The sequence below is a fragment of the Podarcis filfolensis genome (assembly GCF_964270895.1).
Source record: "Podarcis filfolensis genome assembly, chromosome: 13".
Taxonomy (NCBI): domain Eukaryota; kingdom Metazoa; phylum Chordata; class Lepidosauria; order Squamata; family Lacertidae; genus Podarcis; species Podarcis filfolensis.
The window spans coordinates 23,119,569-23,142,105 of record NC_139615.1 but is presented as its reverse complement, the minus strand read 5'-3'; the positions used below and the strand labels follow the sequence as shown (position 1 = coordinate 23,142,105).

The window sequence follows — 22,537 nt, the reverse complement described above, 5'->3', positions numbered from 1 at the left end:
CTGAAGATGTAGATAGGTGAATAGACCATATTTCTTAAAGCTACAACAGTCTATGCCATGTCTCAATTCTCCAAAGGAACACAGACCCTGGGTGAGTACCTGGAACCCCATGGATTGTTGTTACCACTCGGCAGAAAGAGAGCGATGCACCCAACTTTCATAACACTATTATTTTTACTATTTTTACTGTTACCCTCCCTTCGCCCTAAGGTCCATGGAGGGTGGCAACATTAAAACATGATATTAGAAACAACTTAAAACAATTTACAGCCATAAAATGAAGTGGGTCCTAAAAACATAACAAGTGTTAAAAGAGGTGCATCTCGAGCATTCTCTGAAAGCTGTATACATAAGTTACATAAAAGTCATTCTTGCGCAACAAACTTGCTCCCTCCTATCAGATGTTTTGTGATAAGGAGAATGACAAGAAATGTGCTGGAATTAGTCCTATTTTTCTAGGAAAAGAGGTGCCAGAACTCGCTATGAATGCCTCCCTTCTTTCTCTTATAATGGCAATGGCGTCCACCTGAGAGGTGCCAGAACTGAGTTCCAGCTGAAAAAAGCCCTGACTGGAATGCATGAGATAAAAAATGCTTGAGGCCATGTCATATAACCTCCCTGAAAACAAATCAGAATGAATGCTCAATAAGCAACCACTAAACTAACCTGCCTGCAAACTGTGAGAACACACCAGAATGAATGCTCAAGAAGCAGTTTATCCAGAGGTGAGCTACCTGGAAGTGGCCAGAGATAAAATGACTCTTCCAAGAATTTCACCAGAGCTTGAGTGTTACTAAGAAGGCATTAGCATTTGGTAAGGCAGATTGTTTCCTCATAAACTGGAAGCAGCTGTGTTACACTTTCACCCACACTTCAAGAAGGGCAACCTTTTGTATCCTACCGCCGTAAGAGCCCAGGTTGCTGGCAGTCTTGCTGGTCCATCTTGGCTTCTTTCCCTAGCACCAGATCTCTTTTCGCCCTGCTATAAGGGAGGTCGACCTCTTTCTCAGCAAGTGCTAATCTCATCATTCATCTGGTTAGCACAACAGCAGGTGGATGGAAATGTTCCCAAGGTGCAGAGTGCAAAGAGTCTATTCCATCAATGTTCAGGCACGAGACTTGGAAGAGCCAGCATTTTCCTTTATGAAATACGTGATCTGGCAGAAAAGATCAAACAGAAATCCAGGATGGAATTTGATGAGGCAAGCAGAACCTTTAGCTGCCTCTTCAGTTGTAAGTGTTCCTGCAATTCTTCACAGAGCAGCCCATTTTTCATCCTGATGCAGCAGTTCTAATTTGGGAAAGCATTTTTAAAATTGCACCCAAGGCTTGGAAACCTTCTGGTTGGATCATAATTTCTACCCAAAAGAGCAAAGCAGCTGAAAATGTTTTTTAAAAAGCAAAAAACGGAATAAGCCACCTTCATATTGAAACAGTATCTCTTGTGGTAAAAGATAACATCGAAAGGACAAGTTACCCTGAACCTGCCCAAACTGAATATGAAGAAGTTTTGGAGCAGAGGCAGTGTGTGCAATCCCACTGCTCCTACCACAAATTGAAAGAACTTCTACTGATGCTTATCATCTTTGTGTCATGAAGAACTTTACCTGGTGATTCCTGACTGCCAAATATTTGGTTGTTAATGTTGTGTCCTTCACACACACCCTGTCTGGCCTTTGACAATCTTACTGTAGCACTGAGTTCTCCCTATCACAGAGAAGTTCTGCTACAATCATACTTTGTTGTTGTTTAGTCATTTAGTCATGTCTGACTCTTCGTGACCCCATGGACCAGAGCACGCCAGGCCCTCCTGTCTTCCACTGCCTCCCGCAGTTTGGTCAAACTCATTCTGGTAGCTTCGAGAACACTATCCAACCATCTTGTCCTCTGTCATCCCCTTCTCCTTGTGCTCTCCATCTTTCCCAACATCAGGGTCAGGATCTTTTCCAGGGTCTTTTCCACAATCATACTATAACTGGTTAATTACGTTGCCATTAATTGACTTAGAAAAATATTAATGGGCTTTTGCTTCATGAACATGCTGTGTTCAAAACAGAGTAGAATGCCAGGGTTGAAGACAGCAGTATGATCATGTTGGGTTTAGAAATGCACTGAATTTTACATTCAGTGGGGTACTCAGAGACAGGCAATGCAGTAGAGGCAAAGTTTTAGGGCACACACCATATACCTGGTTCTCTTTTTGTGATGGTTATTTTAATTGTGAGTCAAGTTGCATCTTCGAGGCTGATTTTAACAAAATATAAAATTTTCATAGGCCACTGTCTGAATCTTTTCTAGATTAGCCCACATAATATTCTTCTTTTCTTGTTATGCTAAACTTGGCTTTGTGTACTTGCCTATTATCTATTGTCGTGGCGCTCAAAGAGATGTTGTCTTTGTTCATACCATTTTAGAATTCTGTGCAGCTGGGCTTAGGAGCCCCAGTTTGAATCAATCCCTGAATGCCTTCCCTCTCTGGGGAAATTTATAATATCTATGAAACTGATGCTTCTCCCATTACTATAGTCATGCTATCCGTCTGCCTACACTGACTCTCAGAATGTCTTCCATAAACTTCACACTTCTTGTTTTCAAAGCTCCACAGCTCTGTGCTTGACACTGAGCACTTCTAAGCTGTTGCTATTTTCAGGTAGAATACAGTCACATACTGGCATATTCAAGTTGTGCAACTGAAGTAGCTTTGGAGCACTTGCATAACAAATCCCCCCCCCCGTCCCCAAATTTCACTTTTTGCAATGAGAAAAGTGACTGGAAAATGCACCAGAAAGTGTGGGATAATGATTGCTTGATGCCACATTGCCTAACCTCCCCACAGACAAATCAGGATCAGTGCTCAATAAATGGCTGGCGTTCTCTAATCTCCTCGTGAACAAAATAGGATGAATGTTTGATAAACAGATCCTCTGGAAGTTCTTGGCAGCTTTAATGCCTTCTTTCATCCTCTGTTCAAAAGAAAGTTTTCTTATATTGGCTCTCTTTTTATCTTTCTTTGCACATGACAGGAGCCTGATCTAGCCAGTGGTCCATTTTGTTCAGCATCCTGTTCTCACAATGGCCAACAAGATGCCTGTTGGCTGGAGTGAAACTAGGCTTTATTTCACCCAGATCAAAGACCCAGTTTGGCACCACCAACACCATGCATATTTGCATGTGTGCGCGCTCACACAGAGGCTTGGAACCTCAGTGGCACCCCTTTAGAGTCTTCACCTGGGGCAAAAAAAATGGCTACCCACCCTGACACCCCCCCCCCGTAGTTATGGCTCTGCCTGCAGGAAACAAACAAGGAGGGTCTGAGCACAACAGCACTCTTCCTTCCTGTGGTTTCCATCAACTGCTTTCTGACAGTGAAGATAGAAAACAGCCATCATGGCTAGCAGCCACTGAATGCCTTACCCTCAATGAATTGGTATAGTTATCTTTTAAAGGCACCCAAGCTGGTAGCCATCCCTGCCCTTTAGGGGAGAAAATTCCACAGTATAACTATGTGCTGTGTGAAAAAGTAGTGATCTGAAGACTGGGCTATTAGCATGTATTCAGAAGCAGGAATGGTTCTTCCACTTCTTAGTCATAAGCTTCCCATAAAGATCCAGAAAAGCCCAAACATTTATTGTTTCCAGGCACCTTTCAAACATTTCTCTTTGGATTGTCACTCAGTTAAACAGACGTGACGTAATTTTATGACAGGAAGTTTTTGTTTTATTTGTTTTATTTTGTTTTATCTTGGTTCGGCAGCATGTTTTGCAGTTATTACCCACCTTTGACCCCTTTCAGAATAAGAAGGGTGGAAATTGAACTACATAAATTATAATCTGTTTTAGTATTTGAAAGTATGGTTGTGATTTTTTTCTTGATTTTATTATTTAATAAACCTTTTGAGGGGTTTTTTGGTTTGGTTTGGTTTTTTTACAATCAAGTGGTGTATAAATTTTATGAAATAAATAAAATAAAAATGAATAAATATCAAGAAACATCTCCATTGGTGTTCTGTGGTCTAGGGGAAACGTCCTCCTAGTCTTTCCATTTTCTGTATTGCTCCCAGTGATCTCTTTCCCTTGTGTCAACTCTTAATCGGACAGTATAGGTAGCACCACCACGATTGCCCCTTCCTCAAACTGCATCTAATGTGCCGAGACTCAGCAAAACCTTCAGTTTAGTTCAGGCAGCTTAACTCCATCACAGCAAGGAATGTGTAACAGTCCGGTGGCTATTTGTTGATCCATCAGAAGCTGAGGTCATTGTTAAGCTTTTCAATTAGCCATTGAATGATCTGGATAGAGTGTCACCCCGACAGCTGCCCAGGCTTGGGGGTGGGGGATGATATAGTTCAAAGGGATGACTGGTGCTCTGTTCCTCCTGCTGTAATCACATCTAATGCAATGTTTCCCTACTAACGTCCAAAACATGCAAGCAGATAGGGAAACAAGCCAAGAAATGGTCAAAGAGGCACAGTGTCCAACTGGGAAGTTCTCCTGCACACGATTCACCAAAATGAGCAGGAGGTGGTAGCGTTCTGCATCCACTTCTTTTGCATCTTTATGGATCTCGTACGGTCAAACTTCCTGTTGGATGCTTTCCAAGGTTACAACAGTTACACCAATGTAAAAGGCTTGAAAACACTGGAGAAAATATGGGGTAGTTTTGTGAGGCATGGAAGGCTTCTATTATTCTTTATAGCCTGTCATTTCTACAAGGGCAGGAGGATGACCTAGCTGTGGAACACATACTGTGCATTTAGAAGGACCCAGGTTTGTGCCTTGGCATTTCCAGGTAGGACTCAGAAAGACTCCCATCTGAAACCCTGAAGATCTGCTGTAAGAGTAAGAGTAAGCAGCACTGAACTAGATGGGCCAGCATTTTTATTCAGTTTTAAGGCAGCTCTACATTTTCCAGTGAGCTCAAGGTAGCATACATGGTGTGCCCCATCTCCTCCCACCCATTCGCAACAACCTTGTGAGATAGGTGAGGCTAAGAGTTAGGGATTGGCCCTAGATCACCTAACAAGTTTCACGGCTGCAAGGAGGTTTCAAACCAGGTCTTTATGGTCCTTATATAGGGCTCATCCACACTTTGCTTGTCTGATTTCTAGAGAGGTTTTCTGCATGTCCAGTGCTTTCTACTAGGCCCAGGTCCAAGAGTGGTTTTCCATTTGCCCCAAATGGAAACTTGTTCTTTACCACGGAATCAGAGCAAACGTCAGTCCATGGAAAACCCTATTGACATTTGCTCTGATTCAGCAGTAAAGAGCAGGCTGTTATAACTATTTATTAATTTCTATACTGACCTTCATCCATTTGGTGGGGTGATGGTATCTGCCAAATCCTAAAGCCCAACAGTGACATATAGGTGTGTGGGTCTATCTATAGAGAATTAAATTTACCTTCCAAAGTTTTGTTTTATTGATAAGTTATATTAGAAATAATTATGTGCGCTTTTGTTTAGTTTAGTTGTTTAAAATGATGGTCGAATGAAAAAGACAAGAATGAGCTGAGGTGGCATGGGAATGTTATTTTATTTCTGTATAGGGGAAAGGGGTGGAGTTAATCTACATATTAACTGGATTTCGCTTAATTAGTGACAAGATTTATATCCTGTCATTTGGTTGAATGGGCCTCAAGGCAGCTTACAACAGACCGCAATATGCAAATCCTGAAATCGCACAATTCAAGCATCCCTTAGCTGACGGATGGGACCAGAATGCTTCCCTGCAGCTCCACAGGTGACTTGAACTCAGGGTAAGAGTGATGTAGATGTTTAACTACTAGTGTTTCAAACATGTAGTGGTAGGAAGCCCTAAAAAAATGGCCTTCTATAGCTAGCGTAGCCTTGTACTTAGGACCGGATTCCTAAGTTCACCTCAGAGAAGATGGGACAGGGCATCCCCTTTCTGAAGCATTTCAAAGCATTCTTCCCACCTCCTGCTGGCGATAAATCTCCAACGGACAGTGAGGCCCTCTCCCCTCACCTACCCTTTTACCAGCTTCCCCCACCTCCCCTCCTAGCAGGTGGAGAGAAGATGAGAGAACTATGGGGGCAGACTAGCAACTCCCTTTAGGATCCTTTTTTCAACTGCCAGCTGAGTATAGCCAGCTGCTGCCATTGCCGACTGACAGGGCCTCTTGTGCTCTGAGGTCATCTCTTCAGAGCTCATGGCTCCGGAATCTTTTGGCTTCACTCCCAGGCTATCAGCATCCAAAGGCACACCGACCATTAACAGTGGGAATGAACACCCCTGTGCATCCAAGCGCCCCTCTTAGTGGGAATGGTCTTCTACTAGATGGTGCCACGTACACACACCTCTTGGCCTTCCTCGTTGGTGAAGCCCTCAAAGACTTGACTAGCCTTATGCTGAAGGGCCTTTACTAGTCATTATTAAATAAGCTTACTCTTTCCGGAACAACAGTTCTCTCTTTCTGTAACTTTGGTGTTATAGATGTTCTGAAGTGATGAACACATACCCTCCAACATTTCTCTGATGAAAATAGGGATGTCTTATTCCATCATCATCTTAGTAGTAGTAGTAGTATCCTGCCCTTGTGATTGGGTTGCCCCAACCACTCTGGGTGGTTCCCAACATAAATGAAAACATAATAAAAGATTAAACATTTTAAAAAATCTTCCCTATACAGGGCTGCCTTCAGATGTCTTCTAAAGATTGTATAGTTGCATATCTCCTTGGCTCCAGGGTCACATAACTCCATACCCTCCCACATTTCTCTGATGAAAATAGGGAAAGCGGGAAATTCTGGGATCAAATCAGAAATTGGGATGGCTTGGATTGTCAAACAAAGACACCAGTAGGGTGAGGTGAGAAAAGAAAGGGGGAGGAAAAGGAAACAACAGCTTTTCATGCCAGCTCCTCCAAATTGTTGCCTGGCCTTGAGAAATGCACATATTTCATTTCTTTTTTTTTTACTGTGGTTTTATGCAAACGTGCTATATTGGAAAACTTTGTATTTTTTTCCTTTTTAAAAATTAAAGCCATGCACCCAGCTAAACAAATGCCCACAACTAGCCTCAGGTTTCTGGGACTTTGGGTGGGAAAGTACTAACCAAGGGCAGGAGGCAACAACATTCAGGATGAATATATCCCATCAAGCACCACCCACTACTAGTGTGGATGGGAAACACCGAGATAGATTTCAGAGGCATAAAATGGAAGGTGCTCATGTGTGACACTAACACACACATGGAATCCATGATCTACATCAACATGAATGTCTTTGTGGAGGCACAGCCCAAAGAATAGACCTGACAGAACTGCACAGAATTCCAGCCTACCATTCAAACTAGTTCTGTCTCAAACCATTCTCCTACAGTTGTGTGTGGTTTGTTTTATACCATTCTCCATCGATCAATGAGAAAAGAAACCTATCAAAGGGGAAAAGAAACTTTAGTTAAATTCTCGTGGGTAGAGAGCAGGGTTGTTCTTGTTTCTGCCATGCCTACCCTTACTTTTGAGGTGGCCAATGTTGTAGGAAAATCCTTGGGCTCACTTGGATTGCCAAGCAAAGACACCAGCCAGGAATATAGAAGCAAAACAGCAGCCAGTAGGCCTGGTTTTTATTTTAAAGGACTGGGTGAAGCAGGAAGAAGCCCAGAACAAAGGATGGCTCCCACTTTTATCAAAATAAATTAAAAAATTGTCCAGTAGCACCATAGAGACCAACTAAGTTTGTTCTGGGTACAGTGGTACCTCGGGTTACAAACACCTCAGATTACAAACACTTCAGATTACAGACTCCGCTAACCTGGAAGTAGTACCTCGGGTTAAGAACTTTGCCTCAGGATGAGAATAGAAATCGTGCTGCGGGTGCGCGGCAGCAGTGGGAGGCCCCATTAGCTCAAGTGTTACCACAGGTTAAGAATGGTTTCAGGTTAAGAACGGACCTCCAGAACGAATTAAGTTCAAACTGGAGGTACCACTGTATAAGCTTTTGTGTGCATGCACACTTATCTGAAGAAGTGTGCATGCACATGAAAGCTTGTACCCAGAACAAACTTAGTTGGTCTCTAGGGTGCTACTGGACAATTTTTAAATTTTTTTATTTATTTCTACTGCGTCAGACCAACACTGCTACCTACCTGAATCCCACTTTTATCAGTTTTACAAAGATACCCACAACACTCCTAAAATTACATCGTGCATACATCACAAATACATCACAAATTGGGAGAGTCTGGTGACAGAAACCTGAGCATCAGGTTTGCCCCCATCTTTCCCTTGACCTCCACCTCATACCTATCAAGTAAGACAAAAAACGTATTTACAAGTTCCTGGTTTCCCCTACCAAGTTAATCACATCTCTTTGTCCTGACCAAGAATCTAATCCATGGGTAGGCAAACTAAGGCCCGGGGGCCGGATCCGGCCCAGTCGCCTTCTAAATCCGCCCTGCAGATGGTCTGGGAATCAGCGTGTTTTTACATGAGTAGAATGTGTGCTTTTATTTAAAATGCATTTCTGCGTTATTTGTGAGGCATAGGAATTCGTTCATTTTTATTTTTTTCAAAATATAGTCCAGCCCCCCACAAGGTCTGAGGGACAGTGGACCGGCCCCCTGCTGAAAAAGTTTGCTGACCCCTGATCTAATCCATTCCTGGATGGGTTGCTATTGTCCACAGGATGACTACCTGTCTGGCACCCATTTGCCAGGATGCCAGTGATTATCTCTTATGCAGGAGGCTGCTGTGTACCTGATCCCAGGCTTCAGGAATTATGGTTGTCTTTTACCAGTTTCCCAAGTCCCCCCTTCGGTAGCCATCTTTTCCCAGAGCAGAACAACGTTGGTCGTGCGTTATGTGGTGCTTTGAGGAGACATTGTTTGTGAACAAGGGGGGGGGGGTACACACTGCGTGCTGGAGGGGCAACCCCACCCCAAATCATTATAAAAATTCCTGTAACACAAAGGAGTCCTTTCTTTCCTTCCACAAATCATATCACCAGTGCACTGCATTCTGCATCCTTCCCAGGTTCCCATGCTACAGTTAAAGCCTGGAGGAAGACATGAGGTAACTCCTCTTGTGAGTCTTTTCTAGGTCAGGAAGCAGAGATAACCAGGGAGGTCGCAGAATGGTGAAGAAATACTGACTGGAAAGATGCCTCCACTCTCACATCCTTTAGTTGAAATGATAAGCTCAAAACCCCACACCCACCCAAATCCAAAGGTGCCCTGGCAAAGGGACAGAAATGGAAACTTCTTTCACAGGAGGTGGGAGGGGGAAATGGAGGGGAGATTTTGGCATAGCACAACTTCAGACAAGGCCTGGGGAGATTACCAAGTGTTCACTATGAACCAAAGAATTTAAGAATTGCACTGTGCAAGACAAACATTCCTCTTGCCCACTCTTTGCTAATAAAGACTTTATACTATTTTGTGCCAGAAGATGGCAGTAGGCCTTCTCATATGTGAGGTAAGACTCCCATATCTCCAGGAAACAAAGCAGTGAGTGTGTCACTTCAGGTTTTGTTGTCCACATTAAGCAACTCACATGAAGGGTTGCAGTAGAAGAGGTCTGGAAGTGGAAGATTTCTCTTTTCCTTTCTGCTTTTATTTTTACAAGGTTCTCTAGATCTGTGTTTGTGAGGTGCACTTCTGGAACACTGGCTGGGAGAGGGGAAACAGCTGTGGTTGTGTGTTTTCAGAGATGACAAGTGCATGACACTGTTTAAGAAATTAATTTTCTTCAGGGTTATCTCCAGTACAAATAACTGATTCCCTAGGGTACTTCGTATAGGAGAAAGGCTCATTGGTCCCTCTGAAGAGGTCTCATCCAAGCCAAGCTTTACCACTTTACTCTGATCATTGTAACTGCCCCTTAGCTTTGCTTTGCCTGATCTCGTTATAGATTCTACCCAAGTTCAGTATTCTGTTTCAAAATCTAAGATTTTTTAATCCTTTAAAAAAAAATAGTAAGCAAAGTTTCAACTACCTTTTTTACAGAGAAGAAGAGCTAAAAGACATCAGGAAAGAAAGGGGTAGGGGAAGTATTATTAAGTAATCATGGCATCATCCCAACTATATCTTCATTTGAAATATTGGAAACAAATATGGAGCAAACATTATATAGAAGCTATTTCGGGGGGGGGGGATGACAGACGGTCCTGAATAGAATAAATGTCCTAATCTTGCAGATTTGGCAGTTATAACTACAGTTCAGAGATTTAAAGTAGCACTTTCTTCAGATTGCCCCCTCTTCATCACCACAGGGCTGCTTAAGACTTTTCCTCAGCCTATCCCAAAAGACAAGCTGAGCTGTTGGCTTCTCAGGCCAGTCTATGTAGGTCTTCTTCTTTACCAGCTTGGCCAACCGATGGTAAGATGAAAGCTGATACCTGGACCTGCGTTCCAAGAACACCAGGATCAGTGTGTCATCTGGTTCTGCCAAGAGTCGGTACGTAGCCAGGCTCAACTCCAGAGAACACCAATGGTTGCACAGGGAGTGTGGGCTGATCACACAGATGGCCTTCCGGCTTCTGTAGAGGTTGTCCATAATATTGTCCACAATAGCCTTGCCCACCACAAAGTCCCTACTGTGTAGACAGAGCTTCAGGAAGGGAGGACCATTGCGCTCTAGGTTGGGTACCAGGTTCTGAAGGACCCAATTCTGGTCCTGCCTGCAGTAAGACACGAAGGCATCATATTCAAACCTCTTGCCTTTCCCTATTTCACCACACAGTCTATGCCACCAGCCTCGTAGTATGTAGATGAGGAAGAAGAGCTCTGAACCACAGGTGACATGAATCAATGGGAATGACATGAGGAAGAGGATCAGAGAGGAAGTGGCCATAAAGAGAATGAAGTCTATCTTCAGGATGCAATTGTGCTCAACAAATTGCAAGAACTTCTGAGATTTCAATGCCGTTGTCAGTTGCTGACACCTCAGTGGGTGTACAATAGATACAAAAAGGTCTTTCTTTCCTGATGCCCAGCTGACAAACCAGGCATTGGAACAGTAGCACCCAAAGTTGCCTGTGTTCAGGTAAAAGTACCTTAGTTGCCCCATTTGATCCTGAAAGCTAGCATCTAGGGTAAGGATTAATTCACTTTGCAACACAAGAAGCTGCAAACTCTTCATGTCCCGAAATAAAACAGGGGATACATATTCCAGGCCCGATTCCATCAAGTGCAATACCTCCAGGTGAGTGAGGTTCTGGAAGAGATACTGGGCATCAGCTTTAGGAATATATTTAATTGCATCTGCAAGGTTAAAAACCACCAAGACCCTTAGGTTTGATAAATGGGAAAAGTTGAAGTGTCCCCTGTAAGAACTCTGTACGATAACACTATGGTGAAGTTTTTCTAGGAGAGGGAAATCATGGAAAAAAGGCCTAGAGGTATTACAGGAAAAAATGAATCCTGACAAATAAAGTTCCTTTACTTTGGGGAAAGAAGGCGATTTGCATGAGTCCACTTCAAGCTGATTACACTTGAGTGTTAATTTCTCCAAAGTGGAAAACATCTCCATGCTTTGTCTTCTAAATCTAACTCTGGATTTGGATAGAAGTTCAAGATTTTCAAGGCCAGGGATTGAAAAGCCCACATCCAGGTCACCATAATTTATAAAACCAAATTGTAGTTCTCTCAGCATATTGAGACCTTGAGAGAAGTATGTTGTCAGCACTTCAATTGGGTTGTGCCTTAGGTTCAAGAAGGCCAACCTGGAGAGGGAAGAAAAGGAATGATTTGTCAAATGAATAATGTAGTTGTTTTCCAGATTCAGTACCTTAAGTTGATGAAGTCCATAAAATGCCATTGAATCTATCCTTTCAATATTGCTGGCATAGAGTAAGAGCTCCTGTAAATATGGCAGGCAGGAAAAGGCGTAGGCTTGGAGGTTGCTGACATTATTTCCTGAGAAATTCATAGTCTGCAGCTTAGAGGTGAAATTCATCCTCTTATACACTGGTGGGCACAGGCCCCAGTGGAGGTTATTTAGAGAAAGATCTAAAAGCTGGAGCTGGGGCATTTTGTATAGAAGCAAAGAATCTACATATTCTAGTTGGTTCCGCACAAGTGCCAATTTCTCCAGAGAGCGACAGGCATCATACTTTACAGCATCAAAGGTTTTGAAAAATATCCGGGACAGTGACAGAGAACAGAGGGAGAAACGGGAAGCCAAATCACAGACTGGGAAGGTCTGGCTCTTGAACCTTGGGTTGGTGTTTTCCAGTGAAAGGGAGTCAAGTTTTTCTATTTCTAATGCTAATATTAGGATCTCACCCAGAGTCAGAGGGGAAAAGCTCCATCTTAGGTTCTGGAGAAAATATCTGTTTTGGCCTTCAGGACTCTTTCCCTCTTTCTGAGACCATGAGGTAGGGACAGCAGGAGCCAAGCTGCTAGGATGCTGCTTTTGAGACAAAGAGGAAGAAAAAGAATCTGGCATGAGTTGATTTACAGACCCTTGAGGTGATGACTTCAATGAGAGGAAGAAGTGGAGCAGCTCCAAAACGTGTTTCAAGCTGCATCTAGAAACAGAGAGCAGTTGGAGTTGATGAGACAGTGTTATATCTCCTCCTGTGGGACTGACATCACTTAGGACCAGAGTTTGAAGGGAGGGCATAGGGAAGAAGGTTTCACAAATGTTGATGAGTTTGGAACAAGACTGAAGATTTTGGAATACGATGAAAAGGTACTGCAATTTATTCAAGTCTATGAAAGCCCTGGGTGAGATAACAACATCCTTCTTTATTATGAGTCTCAGATAGTGGAGTTCTGGAAAAGCTTGGAAGGTTTGAGCTTCCAAGACTTTAATGTCCCCTGAGAGACAGAGTGCTTCAACCTCCTTGGGGATGGTGATGATGTCTTCTGGCAAGGAACATACATTCTGGCAGTTCACTATCAGCCTGGTGCTATTAGGTGGAGAGCAGCTGGGAAAGCGACGCGCCACATAAGGCATCAGTGACCCTTCAATGGTATAGCATTTTAGGTTCATCAAAGCAAGAGAGAAAGGTTGTCCCAAGGAACAAAGCATCAAGATGGCCAGCATTGTTCCTCTCTGTTGCATTGGCCTCCTTTCCACAGCTGAAGAGTTTGGATCACCTTAGAGGTGCCAAGTAACCTGGCAAAGAAAAACAAACAGTTTGAGTTCACTTTGTTCAGCATCATCATCACCACCATCATCATTAGTCATCTTTCCTCTATGAAAGCTTGTCTGCCATTAGATTCCATTGGGAATCTAATCAGCTTTCAAAGAAGCCCAGTAGGTCTCTGTTCTTTTGAACACAGTTTGAAATTTAATAGTTTAGCACTTGAGTGGGGGATGTTTCATTCTGGGCAACCTTCCAAGGACCAGTGATGGGTGGGGCAACTAATGTAAATTTTAACCTTTGTACAGTAGGCTAGTTTAACACACACACCTGCCAACAGCTCTATCCTTCATCCAGACAAGCAAGAGGCATTGCAGACCCACTCACAACATCCCACACTGAATGTGAGTGAAGGCAACAATACATTTAAACAAATGGGACAAGACAATGTACCATACTTGAGTGAAGTCGGCTTATATTTCCAGGGGGTGGACCAGAATGAAGACTTCCACACTCTGTTCCACTGCCCAGGCTCCGCCCCCCAACCTACTCCTGATTGGGCAGTTCACATTTGTTGTTGGTGAGCTATACTGCCATTCATAGCAGCTGACCAGAGGAGGACCCAATGGCCAGCTGCTACAAAGAGGCTGCAACCACCACTCACCTTTGATTCAGGTAAATGGTTTTTATCAGAACTCAAGAACAATCCTAGCCAGGCAAAAGCGTTGTGAAACAGAGCCAATGAAGGGCATGGCCTGGAGAGAGTTTTAAGTACCAGATAGGGAGGACTGGAGGCTCATGTTCAGCCACTGGACCTGAAGTTCCTCACTCCTGTTATAGTATGTTATTGGCTTAATGGGACCTGATAGCCAGTTGATAATCTGTTTATGTAGGTGAGGCAGATTAAGAAACAACGACACTAATTAAGCAACCACGAATACCTTTCCTATTTGGTTAAGAAGAGCAGTCATTGGGGAGTCAGGGCTGGTTGCATATTGCTTGTCTCTGGGGAACTGATGTGCAAATCACCTCTTTGGTCTCCCCCTCCCCATATCCCTGTGTATATTTGTAAATAATCAAATATTACAAAAAAATAGTGTTGCATACCCCCGAGTCCCCCAAGCTATAAGAAGTTCCAAGGCCATCTCTACCTAGATTTGAGTACATTTGGGTGAGAGAACACAGGCATTTTTGTAATATTTACAATGTTTCAGTGTTTGGAGCACTTTCTTTTTTTATTTACCAATGTATGGAAAGTGTATACAGTAATTGGAAGCTAAGAATCACAAGGCAGAAGATCCCTGGGGATCCCTTCAAGGCAGCCTTCCAGGTTGCACCCCGCCCCCCAGTCTTAACTGACTCCAAATACAAACTCTGTACGCATAGTCTCCCTCTTTCAAAACTGCAAAATGAAAAAGGAAAACCATTTCTTCACAAACAAATGCCTTACATCTTCCCCATTCTAAGAGCTGGAGAGGTGTAATTTCCCCAAGTTCTAGTAATGCTCTTTAAAACACACAAAAAAATTGCTTCTATACTAAAGCCCCTCAGTGCTGCTGACACATTGCTTTCCCATAATTATTGTTGTTGTTCTTTAGTCATTTAGTCGTGTCTGACTCTTCGTGACCCCATGGACCAGAGCACGCCAGGCACTTCTGTCCTCCAATATGCCTGTTGTCTTTGTCCATGGAGTTTTCTTGGCAGGGATACTGGAGTGGCTTGCCGGTTCCTCCTCCAGGTGGATCACATTTGGTCAAAACTCTCCACTATGACATGTTCATCTTGGTGCCCTGCTCGGCATAGTTCATAGCTTCTCTGAGTTATTCAAGCCCCTTCGCCACGGCAAGGCAGTGATCCATGAAGGGGTTCCCATAATTACATGGGTGAAATTAAAAGTTCTACACAGCTCAATGCAATATTACATTTTATTCTTCAACACGCATCCCTTTCCACACAATTAAAAAAACCTTCTATAATATTCACGATTAAGTCCCGATTGGCAGATCCCCTTTCTGGTCCTAATTGCAAATGTGCTGACTGCAAGTCCTTTTCATTTTAACTCTTTCTCTTGATCACAGCCATGAGATTGGTGAATGTCCTTTTAGTTCCATCTTCAATAGTCTTTCTTAAAGCTCATCCATACTTCGGCTTTTCTGTGGAAACCCACTGCATACCACTGAACTGTAGCAAATATCAACCAAGCTTTCTTGGGATCGACATTTGCTTCAATCTAGAGGTAAACAGTGGGTTTTCCAGAGGAAAGCAGTGTGGCAAATGGAAAATCGGTCAGACCCATGCCCAGAAATATGGGATAAATGAAGAACTGCTTGGACCCATGCTTTCTAGGCATGGGATAAGCAGAAGAGTGGACAAACCCTTAGTTGTCCCAGCACCAGTTTCTGTTCCCCTACGAAGGGTGGAAGTTTCAACTGCTCATTTATTCTCTCTCTCTTTTTGTAATAGTGAAATTGTACTATTTTGTTACAAACAGAAAGAAACCTATGCAAGGAAACCAGTAACCGATTCATTACAGATCAGGAGAAAGCAGAAATCAATGAAATGGGTGAGACCTGCACATGGGATATTTAGAATTAAAGGCACGGGAGTTCTAAAAATCCTCAACAGCAGTTGGTCCTGCAATTGTGTTTTCTTGCAGAACAACATTGTCACTAATTGCATTTGAAAAAGAATATTCCATACAGGAAAACACTAGACATCAACACTATGGCAGTGACACTGTTCAGATGTGCCATAAAAAATGTGTAAACAAAGGATGGTGGTTCCAGTAATGTAGAAGCAACTGTCAGTCCTCAAATATCTCCTTATCATTAGCTCCCATTGAGGAAAGCAATCAAGCAACCATCCTGGGGCACTGAACCATAATCTTCCTTTAGAAAGAGAAATGAGCAGCCAGAAGCAGCAAAAGTGCTTTTCCAGTGATCTCTCCTCCAAAGGAAACGGCTTTCTCATGAAACTTCCTGCTCCTTAGGAAAGTGGGTGTCTAAATAGGTCCAGAGTGACAGCCACAGTACATAACTTCTTTCAGGGTCACCCAGAAGTCCTCCTTTGGGACCTCAGAAAGGGCAAGGGAAGTTCTGGTATTGCCTCATACATCTTCCAGAATCTAATGACTTATTCCCAGTTCCGTCCCTAAGCCATACATACCACTGCAAAGAAGCTCTTCCTTTATATCGAGGCTTCCTTCAACACCACTCTTTCATCTCAGAGTGTTTTCCCACAGCTTGCTTACATGTAAAGCCCATGTCAACCCATCCCTAACCCTTTGCTCCCATCTGGCCGTACTGTCCAAGCCCAAGTTATAGAGCATTGTTCTTCACCAAGCTTTTCCACCCTTTCTATTCTATAACAGTTCCTAGCTGAATGCCCCATGAGATCTGTCCAAATGAGAACCTGTGGTGTGCGGGGATTCCCATCCACAAGTGTGCAAGACCATTGTTCATAAGTCACTTACCTCTAAGCAGCAACATGCAAAGACGCTTCATGTAGTTGTGGTTTGCAAAGGGAAAACACATAAAAAGGCTTCTTCTAGATGAGGAAGTAGGAAAGGCACAATTCTAGTAAATTCTCACTTCTGCATAGAGTTCCAGTTTTTAAATTACTGCCTTAACTTGCATGTGAAAGTTGCATGCAGCTTTGTAGTAGGAGTGAAAGAGGAATTGTGTCCTGAAGTGGAGTAGTGAGTAGTGAGATCTGCTATACCCTTTGTAACTAAGTTTATCCAGTAGAGATACTACTTGTATGAGACTTAGGGAGAGAAGTTAGCTTGAGGAGCAGGGAAAGAAATATTGGAAAAGAGAATGGCTAAACATGCAGTTCTAGCACCAGGATGGCGAAGCAAAGAGGTACTGGTAACTGGCTTTTTTCTCCCTTTTTCTCTAGGTTAGTTTTCAATGGGCTTATAATTTCATAGCAATGTATTCTGTGTAACCTGGAGAACCCACACAGATAAAAGCTGACTTTTCCCCATTTGAATGGGTATTGTTAGAGGGTTCAAATGAACATCTTAGAGGTAAAGGACATCATGGTGTGATTTTCAGGAGAGGAGTGTGTCTTTGTCTCTGTGTGCATATGGTATGGTCTGTATGGTGACAATGCCATGCAACAATAGTTGCTCATCTCCTGCTGGGTCATATTTCAAAATGATTCTAGGATGTGCACCAAGTGATTAGACCAGGGACAGGATTCAAGCCGTGTCTCATACACACAGTGTCTGAGGTGCCTCAACCGCTTCAGTTTTTCACCCAAACCCACCAAATTATCACCACTTTGTCAATGAGTAACTGAAAAAGAAGGGGCAAAGCAACAGGTTCTCCAGTTTCCTATTTGAGTGTTCAGGCCCACATAATGTTAATTGCATGAGCCAAGAGAGCTGGTCCACACATATTCATCCCACCTCCACATCGCAGGTCATGAGTTTGGTAGGTTGCACCTACCAAATGCATAAACAGTACTGAAGAGGGGCAGGGCTGTCTTTACCCAGGGGTGCAAGGGGTGTGGGGCACCTGGGTGCCGAATTCACGGGGGCGCCAGGCACCTGCCGCTGAAGCCGCCTAAGCTCTTAACTATCTACCTGTTATGAAATAATAAAGAATTTTAATCAAGCTAGAAAAACAGAATACATATATTCCTAGGCATTACCGAAATGTATACCTACTGTTTCACTAAAGGACGTTTGACTTTGTGCGCTCATTTACCAAAGATGCGCCACGCCAGTGGCGGCGCTTGTCATTCACAACGGCGCGCTTGTCAGACTCAATGATAGCGCTTGTCATTCTCAACAGTGCTGTGTACGCAAAATTAACTAAATTTGGGGGTGCTGGGCGGATCTGTGCACCCCGGTGGCACATATGCTAAAGACAGCCCTGAAGATGGGTCAGCCCAGGACACAATGTGGGAGTAGGCTGAGCACAGCCACACTCCCATGGTTCATACAACTGACATTTTGTGGGCCTTCACATACAAAGAGAGTTCCTGCAAACCAGGGATAGGGAAGCTGTGGCCCTCCAGATATTGTTGGAGTACAGATCCTATCCCTGACCATTGGCCATGCTAGCTGAGGCTAATGGGAGTTGAGCAATGCTCAACAGTGCCCTACACTGTCATTCTAATATATTCACTTGCTTTTAACTATTTAGGGTTACATTGCTTTTTCATACATGCAGGACCAAATTTGTGTATAAGATAGAAAGCATATATTTTATAAGGCTGTACCAGTGTTTTTCTACTACCTAATGAACTCTTTATAGCTGTGGTGGGTGGGTGTTTTAATGCTGGTCTTAGACTTTAAATATGGGCCATCAGGAAAGAAAGTCTTGACATTCATGCCACATGGGGTAAACACAGTGCTGCCTTGTAGACATCAACAAAGATGTCCTGAATTGTGTGAGGAAGTTGCCTTTCTGTGCATAACTTTACATGAAGCTGTACAGGAGAACCTGTCCATTTATTCACCTATACAAATAACTCAGGGCAGAATTAAAGATGTATTGAGAAGTCTGTTGCTAGAAGCAGCAGCCACCAGGTACTGAGGAAACTTCAGGAGCAAGGGCAAAACGGCTTCCCTCAATAATTAAGGGATACTAATACAACAGCTCTGGGGTGCTCTGGTCCATGGGGTCATGAAGAGTCGGACACGACTAAATGACTAAACAACAACAGTACAAGGTCAGTTATTCCCCAAACTTTAAAGAAAGAAAATTGGGGTGGAAAGACCAAGGTAAAGGTTGTTTTCATGGAGCCAAGTTTAACAAGTACAATATATAAAACTGTGGTACATATTTAATGTTTCCATGTTACATAAGATGGGCACCTTAATCTCAAATTCCCATGCTTTTTGATACATGAGTGAATTTGTATGCACCTGATCTCTAATATTAATCCAAATGTATACATATTAATTCAAGACTCTTAAAAGGCTTCAGAATAAAGTGAAGTGAGTAGACCAACTGATAAGAGTGTGACAACACTCCACATATAAAATAGTTTCAAGCACTTACCTGCCCTAGCAAAGAGATTCTGGGAACTGTATTTCTTCTTTGAAGAGATGCAGAAGCTTTAGCAAAGCCTTCACTTAGCATTCATTTCAAAATTCAGTTCCAGAGTTCATTGTGGGAATTATCATGATAACTAAATAGGCTTTAAACAAGTGTCAAGATTTTTAATGTTGCTGACATTACATTAGAGATGTGTATAAAAAGTGTGTCTCTGTGAAAAGATTCCCTGCATTCCCCAATGCGAATTGCAGAATACCAGGTACCAGTGTCTGCATGTCAAACAGTAGGCAGTTTTGATCACCGCAAGTACCTCTTTAAAAAAACCAAACAGTGATCACTAGATGGACAATGTATGATTCCCAAATATCTTTCAGAGAGATGGAAGCCCTTTTCAGAGGAGCTGCTGGAATAAATTGGAAGCAAGAAGAGTGGCCAGCATCTTCCTGCTCTTCCTGTTTCTCAGCCCACCTTTCTGCAAGGCGACGCTCACCAGCAAATGTCAGATCACTGAGGGCTGGCTACGACCACACACATCTGAACCCCTATCCCTCTGTCTCTCTGCTTCAGATGCAGGTCTGGTTGCATTCTGTAGCAATGTCACCTCCTTGCAAGAAGATCTGGCTACTGTTCCTGAGCTGGTGAGTGCCCTTTGTCTCTCCGGGAGTGTTGTCATTTATGAACGAGCTTTCTCATCTTTTCCAGAACTTAATCACCTGAGCATCAACTTGAAGGCACCTGTTATCTCACCCAGGGCTTTCCTGGGCCTGGACAAGCTACAATACTTATCAATCCACCACTCAGATACAGGCTGCAGCAACAGCTCCATCCCAACTCAAGCCTTCCACCAATTAGAGCAACTGCAGACTTTGAACATGAAGGGCATCTATCTCACAGGACAGCGAGGAATAAATCTTCCAAGTCACTTAAAATCGCTTTCCATTTCTGGATGCTGCTTAGACCAATTTTCAGAGCTGTTCAGCATTTTCCCATCTTTGCAGTCAGTGCCTCACGTGTCTGTAGATAACTGTGAAATAGGGAGGTTTCCCCACTCTTTGTATCTGAGGCAACATCCTAACTTCTCAAGCTCTAGGGTCCCATCTTCTCAATCACAGGAAAGAACGGGTCTTTATTCTCAGAACAAAAGCTCACTTCAGTCCCTGGTGCTGAGCCATTTCCCTCTGGCACTCAGTGAGCTTCTATCCTTAGAAATAAAAGAACTTGATGCACTTTCATTGGAGAAGACACACCACATGCATGAGAACCAGACTTTTCAGGTCTGTGCTCTGGCCTCCCGTTTCTCCCTCCGATCTCTGTCATTTTCATTGAATTACTACAAAAACTTCAACAGTGAAGAGCTTCCTGGCTGCTACTCTGTGGAGAATTTGGTACTTGAGGATAATAAAATGGAGAGAGTAGATCCCTTGCTTCTGTATAAGCTCTTCTATCTCCAGCTGTTAGATCTTTCTGGAAATAATCTTTACTGGAACCTTTGCCCACTGGAGTATGCGAAGATGAACTTTAACTCCCGGCTGAGGATTCTTGATTTCTCTGGTAACAGATTTAAAAGTCCCCAATCTACTGTATTCTCCTGCCTGCCATACTTAGAGACACTCTCACTCAATGACTGTGGGTTTGAGAACATTCCAGTATCTGCCTTCTCTAGACTTGGCCAACTTAAGGTTTTAAATCTGAGAAACAATCGATTACGCAACCTTGCAAATGCCTCTTTCTATAAACTGTCCAGTCTGGTTTCCTTAGACTTGTGTGGCAATCCCATCACACAGTTTGAAAGCGATTCATTCCAGGGTTTGGCTTTTTTGAGAGAACTCCAAATAGGCTTTCCATATTTTCAGGAAGGGGAAGAAACCCTGAGATTCTCAGCGAAAAATGTAGAAAGTATTGTATTGCAAAATTTTTCATCAATTGCCTTATACAATCCGCCACAGTCTGACTTTGCTTCAGTGCAGAATATGACTCTAAGTGGCTGCTTTGAATTTTACAACTTGTCTCATAACACATTTTTCCCCAATGTGCGATTGATGCATTGGGAGCCAGCTTTGGAATGTGATTCTTCTAAGCCCCTCCATCTGCTTTTCCCTGTGCTGGAGCAGCTTGTTTACAAGTATAAGTTAGAAGCAAGATATACTGAATGGAATTTCAACATGTCTCATCTGTCCAAGCTGCAACTGCTTGAGGTGCACAACCTGCCTGAAGTACCTTACGGTTCCTCTGCGCCAGAGATGCAGTCCCTCTTCATGGATCTGCCCCAGGTGGAGGCCCTGAGAATGGTGAACAGCAACATCAGGTACATCTCAGCAAAGTTCTTCAGAAGAAAGTGCAAACTCAAGCAACTCGTGCTAGAGAAGGAGGCCTTCCTGGAACTTGACAGTGACATTCAGGATCAAATACTGGGACAAATGCCTCTCCGCTACTTGCATTTTTCCAGTGTCACCTTCAGGTGTGACTGCTCAAGTGCCTGGCTCATTGACTAGGCCATCAGAAGGAAAGAGATTTATGTATTTGGGCTGGAGCATGCAGACTGTCTGGATGTCCAAAGGAGAGAAAAGAAAGGCAACTATCTGTCTTTCATAGAGCAGAACTGTAGTCAGGATGTTGGCTTCCTCCTTTTTGTTTCAACCTCCTCGGTGCTGTTCCTCCTTATTTCACTCCCTATCCTGAAAGCCACTTGCGGCTCAGAGCTTCTTTTCCTGATCTACATCCTGAGAGCATGGTGGCATGGACTGTTGAATAACAGAAAAGGCCAGAGGTTTGAGTATGATGCTTTTGTGTCCTACAGCAGTCAGGACCAGGAGTGGGTGTTGCAGCACTTGGTGCCCAATCTGGAGCAGAAGGGACCCCCCTTCCTGAAGCTCTGTCTCCACAACCGGGACTTTGTGGTGGGCAAGGCCATTGTGGACAATATTATGGAGAGTCTTTACAGCAGCTACAAGACCATCTGTGTTATCAGCCACCATGCCCTCAACAGCTCCTGGTGTTCTCTGGAGATGACCCTGGCCACATACCGTCTTGTGGCTGAGCAAGAGGATACGTTGATCCTGTTGTTCATGGAACACATCTCCAGATACCATCTCTCAGCCTATCATCGTCTGGCAAAGCTGGTGAAGAGGAAGGCGTATCTAGACTGGCCTCAGGAGCCAGCTGCCCAGGCTGCCTTTTGGGATAGGTTGAGGAAGATACTGAAGCAACACTGTGGTGGGGAGGAACCAAAGCTTTAAGCATTCTGTGTTGTCCAACTTGGCTATGCAGTGAGCATCCAACAAACTTCTGCCCAACGAGATTTATTTCTTATCTTGCAAAATAATTAGTTGTGAAAAGATATAGGCAAGCTTAATGGAGTCTTGACCAGAGAAACCAAGAGAGTTCACATACAGACACAAACACTGCTAAATCTTGTTCCCACATAACGTTTTTGTTTACTCGGATGTGTCCTATTTCTATGTAAATGAAAGAATGTTA

At 43.3% G+C, this 22,537-nt stretch overlaps 2 protein-coding genes across 3 annotated transcripts; one reads left to right on the top strand and one right to left on the bottom strand.

The window, feature by feature from the left end:
• Positions 1-9,593: 9,593 nt before the first annotated feature.
• On the bottom strand, positions 9,594-19,483 carry LOC310746612 (toll-like receptor 12). Of its 2 annotated transcripts, XM_083580552.1 has the most exons (3): positions 19,064-19,483; positions 16,519-16,592; positions 9,594-13,078 (listed from the first exon to the last, which is right to left on the bottom strand). In XM_083580552.1, exon 3 carries the CDS (start codon positions 13,022-13,024, stop codon positions 10,199-10,201), a length of 2,826 nt encoding a protein of 941 aa, XP_083436678.1. In that variant the 5' UTR covers positions 13,025-13,078; positions 16,519-16,592; positions 19,064-19,483; the 3' UTR covers positions 9,594-10,198. The 2 variants fall into 2 exon arrangements, with proteins under 2 accessions (XP_083436678.1, XP_083436679.1); XM_083580553.1 differs by lacking the exon at positions 16,519-16,592.
• Positions 16,747-22,358, top strand: LOC310746614 (uncharacterized protein). Its single transcript, XM_083580558.1, has 2 exons — positions 16,747-16,909; positions 19,435-22,358. The coding sequence occupies exons 1-2, from the start codon at positions 16,865-16,867 to the stop codon at positions 21,550-21,552; spliced, it is 2,163 nt and encodes a 720-aa protein (XP_083436684.1). The 5' UTR covers positions 16,747-16,864; the 3' UTR covers positions 21,553-22,358.
• The last annotated feature ends 179 nt before the right edge of the window (positions 22,359-22,537 follow it).

What these genes read in the sequence shown, in the direction of transcription:
- LOC310746612 (XM_083580552.1), bottom strand. Translation starts at nt 13,024, where the DNA reads ATGCAACAGAGAGGAACAATGCTGGCCATCTTGATGCTTTGTTCCTTG.
- LOC310746614 (XM_083580558.1), top strand. Translation starts at nt 16,865, where the DNA reads ATGGCTAAACATGCAGTTCTAGCACCAGGATGGCGAAGCAAAGAG. An exon ending in CAGGATGGCGAAGCAAAGAG is followed by an intron (nt 16,910 to 19,434) that starts GTACTGGTAACT and finishes AATATCTTTCAG; the next exon opens with AGAGATGGAAGCCCTTTTCA.